The sequence below is a fragment of the Ascidia mentula genome, chromosome 2 (assembly GCF_947561715.1).
Source record: "Ascidia mentula chromosome 2, kaAscMent1.1, whole genome shotgun sequence".
Taxonomy (NCBI): Eukaryota; Metazoa; Chordata; class Ascidiacea; order Phlebobranchia; family Ascidiidae; genus Ascidia; species Ascidia mentula.
Window position 1 is genome coordinate 10314568 of NC_138567.1, and position 6936 is coordinate 10321503.

The following is a 6936-nucleotide window of genomic DNA, read 5'->3' on the forward strand; positions in this document are numbered from 1 at the left end:
GGTACATTCCGATATACTATATATATCCGTATACGAGTCGTGCACCACTGCCCTATATGCTGTGTACATTGCTTTACTAACATGAGTTACAGGTTTTAAAACCTTTGTTTTAGTTACTGTGTATAAATAAGGTTCAACCTCAAGCAAAAAAATGTTTAATGTCGTTTGGATTTAACATGTAAAAATGAACGCAATTGTTTTGCTACGAAACGTCTTAATTTTGCAATATTTTTCACATGTTTCTACGATTTGGTACTCAAAAAACTAATATTCTTTATACAGTGTACTATCTTGTTAGATTGCAAAATAAATTCATAGCTAACACCCTTTTTAAGTCGTAGATGATGCAGAAAAATTCGAATAGCAAAAATGCGAAAAAGGATTTCTGACACAAAAATCGTACGATCCTGAGAAACATTAGCGCTTCTACAACAAGGAAACAATCGTAAATACAACAAAGCTTGATCACAAAAAATAGATAAACGTTATATTGGTTGGAATGCACACCGTGATTGTATGAGTTTAATGGGTACCATTACGATACAGTCATTGCCTGCACAATCCTAGGATTACCCAAGGGCGCCAAGGATTACAGAAACCATGTCCTTTTAGTAAGTGAAGGCGACATACGTTTCTACTGGATTGGTTTCCCAGCAGCCGAAGTTCCTGACAACTTCGATCTGTTTGTGAACAGACCAAAAACTGTTCCCAAATTTGGTCACATGTAGTGAATGTGCGTGCGATTACAAATTCATTTTATACTTAATTTCCGGAGCATAAATGGTATAGAAAGAATACTAAAGGCAATTTAAAATTATATTCAGCGAACTTCGCTTCGTTGGGTCTCGTATTTCCGCAAATAATCCTCTTACTTCCTTACTTGTCGGTGACTTGCACACAGGAAATTAAATTCTTCATTTGCCAAATCCACTGTTTGTCATTGGTTACCTTGCGGATCAGTTGCAGGTCAGCTTGAAACTTTAAAGTAACCACAAAACAAAAAAAATAACTTTGTTCAGTTTGACAGAAAGGTGCAAACATTTTGTGAGGCCCTGTACCAGTGATAATTGTTAAGGTAACTAAATAAGTTGATAATACTACAGGACTTTTATTTAGTGATACTTTTGGTAAAGACATACCTAGTCAATGAGTATGGAGGCATTACTTGAAAGTTTTGAGTACATGTTCTTACAATAAACCTAAGGACGGGTTGTACATTGATTCCCGATACCATATTGCATATTTTATTATATTTTTTGTTTCGCAAATGCATGAGGCAATAATGACCAATCGCGCATAACGACCTATCACAAAAAACGATCCAGGCATTCTTTCACTTGTGCTGCAAAAAAGTTAACTTGACAAAACATCAAACGAGAGAAGAGCATGTGCGAAAATGTATAGCACCAAAAAAACAAATCTGTCATTTCAATTTCCCTGAAAGTACACAAAAAAGGGATACAAAAAAACGAAAAAAAATGGTAGCAGGTCATGAACGAGGAAGGCATAGTCATAGTGCAATGATGCGCCCTCTAACGAGTGAAACTACAACGCTAAACAACCACTTGGGAAAGGAAGAAGGAGTCAAAGGGCTCGACCAGCAGAAGAAAGGAGCAAGTTGCATAAAAGGCCGATCACTCTTGGGTATGCAAACGAAACGTTTTGAGAGCAGCAGTTATCACTAATAATTGAGCTCGTTTCGGTATAAAGGCATTGGACACCACTGGCAAAATGCTGAAGATTTTGTTTCTAATCTTTGCTCTGGGTATGCAATTTGCATCAGCACAAGGTACGTATCCCATATTTTATATTTAAAATTATTGTCATTTATACCTCGCATTTGTACAAACACAGTGACAACTTGCCAATCAACGGCGTACATCTTCCCGAATGCTCAGCAATCGAGTGACTACATAACCTACAACGGAACATTTCAGAACCTCACCGACGCGACCGTGTGCCTAATTGTAAAACCAACCATAACTGAACACCAAAGGGCGATTTTAAGCTACACAAGAAGTGGTCATGCAGACCAACTGCGACTGTATTTCCAACAAAGACGTCTCGAAGTAATTATCAATGGAGAAAGCAGTAACCACACAAGTCCTGTTAATCTGAATGGAAGGGAGGTAAAATTTATGTCGCATTATAAATTCTTTCACAATGATAATGACAGTCTTCTGTAGTTTCATTTGTGTGTGTGGTTTTCGTCCGCTACATCATCAGTCGGAATCTTTATCGATGGTGAACCGCAAGCAACGCAGACCTACACTGGAGGTCATATCACCGGAGGTGGAAACCTAATCATAGGCCAAGACGCGGGTAATTTTCCTGGTCACTGGCACTTTGATTCAACTAAGGCGTTCAGGTATTTTTTGCCTTAAATTGTTGATAAGGAAGTCATTCTAAATAAAACTTACATTTCTACAGTGGAGAAATGAGCAATTTTTACATGTGGCCACGAGTCCTGAATGTTGCTGAAGTACAAGCAATGTCGTTCCAGTGCACATGTCCATCTGATTATACTGTAAGTTTGGCAGGGAGCAACGGCCAACTTCATGGAGCAGTTTCTCCGAAGACACCATCGTGTCCAAGTTTTCAAGGTAATTTTTTGATTACGTTACACGCAATGCTTGCAGCACATTTGTTTTGTAACAGCTCAGACTTGTAATATTCTGACAATGACTTTTCCCAACCCGGACCAAATTGTTGATTACGTGCGTTATACTGGAACCGTTCCGACGATGCGCCAAGTATCAGTATGCATGTGGATCAACTCGTTCGATAGGGTTGGCACCTCGATATTAAGCTATGCCGCATCAGGAGAGGACAACGAACTGGCTTTGTGGTTTACCGCGGAGCAAACTTTACGAATATTTTACCGGGGACGAGATTTAACTTATGCTACTACGGTTGGGGTCAGGGTAAGTCAGTTAGGTGTATACAAGATTCCAAGTAACCCAGTCCCTTCTGTACGCCATAGGATCACATTTGTCTTACTTTGGATACATCTAACGGGAGGATGGCCATTTACGTTGCCGGTAAATATGTGGCAGGACTCACATTTTCCGGAAGATCGTCTATAAGAGGTGGGGGATATTTGGTAATTGGCCAAGATCACGACCGTGTATCTATTTCCAGTCCCCGATTTTCTGCTTCTCAGGCGTACAGGTATGTCAGTTTTTACCAAACAAATCGTTTTACACTTTAAATAGAAACTCTGCATGCTCTTGCATGACAAGGCGGTTCGCCCACTCAGCTATATCATATATTGACCATGAGGTTCACTGGCATCCCAAACCTGCTCACGTACGTAATTCGGTTGAGCAGTTGGGCCCATAGGGTCGTGAGTTGTAACCTTAACGGGAGCAGTCATGACAACGAATCTTTTTTAAACTAAACAGTATATGTTTCAGTTCAGTATAGACTTTTACTTACGTGATGTTCACAGCGGAGAGGTAACAAACGTCGTAATATGGGATAGTCTTCTTACTGCCATTGAGATACACGACATGTATGTTGGCTGTTCGTGTCCAACAAACCCCACCATTCAATTGACAAACAACAACATTGAGGTTTTCGGTTCGGCCTTTTTATCCGTCCCAAGCACGTGTCCTAATGGGTATGGAATATAACCGTGTAATTCACAATTGCTTTTCTGTGCAAACCTTTTATGAATTTTTATTACAGAGAGCCGTTGCTGGACTACGAGGGTAAAATGTTGTCTTAAAGTCATTTACAAACCATTAATTTTTGTATATTCTTGTTCAGGCTGTCGTCTTAGTTTATTTACGTTTCCAAACGACAATCAAGCCACCGACTACGTACAAGCTTTGCAAGATGTACCAGATTTTGAAGAATTTACTTTTTGTACCTGGTATAGACAAACCAATTTCAACCCCAACAAAGAAACAACCTTGTTGAGTTACGCCAACAGAGCAGAATCAAACGCCGTGCTTTTAATGATTTCAAACACAGAATTATACACCGGCGTCAACAATGATGCTGTTCGCATTAATATTGGGCGGCCCACAGGAGAAACGGTATAATAAAAGTCGAATTTGTGACGAGTCGCGCTTTAAATATAAACGAAATACTATCAGTGTATATTTGTAAATAAAAACTAACTTTAGACTTAATTTTTGCTCTCAGTTTATTTCTATGGCAAACACTGTGCTTGTAGTTTCATCTTTGCTTTGCGGTATCGTCGATTTCATCAGAACGGAGAGTTTTTATCGATGGTGTGTCTGTGGGAAGTGGGCCGTACACCCAAGGAACAATTGTCGGAGGAGGCAGAATGCTTCTTGGCCAGGATCAAGATGCGTTGTCAACGGCAAGTAACCCTCAGCTTGACGGGGCACAAGCATTCAGGTAACTTAAGTTAGCTACAGTTTCAAACATTCAACGTGATCAATATTCGAAATATTCAAGGGGCGAAATGGGAAACCCGACCATCTGGTCACGCGCGCTGGCGGAAAGCGAGGTTTTGGACATAGCCACGCGTTGCCTCTGTCCAAACCAACGTCAGATGTTTCTCCACGAAGGAAACGTGCGAACCTTTGGGGCCGCTAATTCGAGTCGGCCGACGGCCTGCACAACACTTACAGGTACACAAATCCCTTAACCGAGCAGACACAAGAGAGTACAAATATAAAATATCGCGTGTTCGACAGGTGAAAATGAATGCCTGAGCGCTCCGTGTGACAAATACGCGGCGTGCAATGATACAACCTCCAGCTACCTCTGCGATTGCAACCAAGGTTTTAATGGAAATGGAACAACTTGTTCCTTTGGTAAGCTTTGTTGAGAGTTTTCAAAGTGTTTTTCTGGGGCAAATGACCCTTCTCATCCTTAAAATGTCCACCGGATTAAATTAACATATTATCTATTGCAATACAGTTCCAACTACAACAACATCGCCAAACACTCAAACTCCTCTTAGTGGTAAGTTTCAGTTAACCATTCTCATTCATCAGGTACAAATTCTTGCATTTGTGTTTTTTCAGTTAATGGGAGCGACATAGTGGTGCAGTGCTCGCCCTACGAAATCCAGCTCTTCATACCAGTGTACCTTGCCAGAAGGTTTAATGCCAATCTCGGCACATTACATCTCCGAAACTCAACGTGCTCTCCCACGTTGAGTCCAGACAATTCCACTTACCGCTTTACAATAAGCGGGAATCTTGCCAACCAATGCGGCACAAGAATTGAGGTAAAAACGCGGATGTGATTGTCCTTGGTAATTATCAAACCTTTTTTGCTCGTGCAGAGAAACACAACGCATATTCTGTACACGAATGAGGTGCTTTCCTTTATTGACCGCAACCAACCGATTCTTACCGGGGCAACATTCAGTATTCCTTTCGGATGCGCCTTTCCTGCGATCGGCCACGTCATTTCAATCAACTACACGGTAATTTCTGTTCAGTTTATAATTAAAGCCACTTATAGCCTCTACGTCGTGACATTGAATATTTTTTGTATTTCAAGGTTGTCATCATCACGGCAACAGTTATACCACCAAGCGGCGGTGGCGCCTTCCAGTTATCGTCGCAGATTTTCTCAGACGAAACGTTTCAAAGCAGCCAGACAAAAACATCCTTTGATGTACGTTTTCTTTAGCGATTTGCGTGTGCAGTGTTATTAGCTTACGCATTATTTTTAGACCACCGATTTCCTGTTCGTCCAAATTGGAATCGGAACACGAGATCCAACCCTGGCTGCTGTGGTTCATCGTTGCTGGGGAACCCCCACTGCTAACATTAACGACCCCACTCAATACGACATCATTGTCAACAGGTAACTATCGAACGGTGTTCCAAATTCGGCATATGCAATGACAAATTGAATTGAGAAACAATAAGTACATTTTAGCACAATCCTATATCCTCCCAGCAAGACATTACACATATGACAAACTTAATACAAAACTAATGAAAGTCACAACCACTTTAATTATCGATATTAATGTTGTGTCACAGATGTCCAGTGCCAGGAGCTGTAGCAAATACGGTAAAAATGATTGAAAACGGCAACAGCAACCGTGCAAGATTTGAAGCACAAGTCTTCGCTTTCAGTAACGACAATGTTATTTATCTCCATTGCGAGGTGGCAGTTTGTGACTCAACTGCGGAAGTGTGCGTGCCGGTGAGTGAACATAGTTCAACACCAAGTTTTGTCAACAGCGACGAGCAATTATGTAGTTAAAAACTTTGATATATACATCACACTTGTTACTACACTGTTGGGGTAATGTTTTCTTCAGATTTGTCCAAGTGCTCGAAGACGTCGAGACACCAGAGTAAGAAGGCAAGCGCCAGCAGGAAGTGACGTCGCCTACCAAACCCTGGGACCGTTTTACAGAGTGGTGCCGGACACTCCATCGACATCGACATCAACAACCAATTGTACTTTTTTGATTAGTTAATAGACTAATAGATCCCAACTTTTTTTCTACTGATAACCATTATAATATAGTGATCCATGCAACCTATTTGTAAAATTTAATACGTTTCAGCATTGATGATGGGCGGCATTTTGGGTGCAGTGATTATATTGCTGATAGCCGTGTTGGTCATAGTGGGAGTCAAGTTTTATGCTGCGGGTGGAAGAAGATCTTTCTCTTCAAGAAAGGCCATCCTCGATGACGGAGTGAGCTTAAGTGATGTCAAAGGCGTTGTTAACCCAGCACTTAAACTTTAAACTTGTTATGGTTGTGCATTCATACAACAGTCAAATACCAATGATAATTGCATATGACCACATTAATCTTATATTTTTTTCTGATTTTCTATGATGAAACTTAACAACCGCATCAATCCATTTAAACTAACAACGCACCAACTAACGACATACATATGTGTATATACAACACTGCAATCGTATGCACTATATATTCCTATACGTTATTAAATATAACCAAATGTGCTTGTTCAA

General features: G+C 40.6%; 1 protein-coding gene across 1 annotated transcript; it reads left to right on the forward strand.

Annotated features, from left to right (window-relative positions):
• Positions 1-1656: 1656 nt before the first annotated feature.
• LOC145888964 (uncharacterized) lies at positions 1657-6936 on the forward strand. Its single transcript, XM_082979832.1, has 20 exons — positions 1657-1789; positions 1855-2129; positions 2187-2368; positions 2431-2603; positions 2659-2924; positions 2984-3171; positions 3452-3622; positions 3691-3713; positions 3772-4043; positions 4184-4371; positions 4432-4607; positions 4674-4793; positions 4900-4944; positions 5007-5212; positions 5270-5413; positions 5491-5607; positions 5666-5799; positions 5982-6147; positions 6266-6407; positions 6518-6936. Exons 1-20 carry the CDS (start codon positions 1732-1734, stop codon positions 6700-6702), a joined length of 3231 nt encoding a protein of 1076 aa, XP_082835958.1. The 5' UTR covers positions 1657-1731; the 3' UTR covers positions 6703-6936.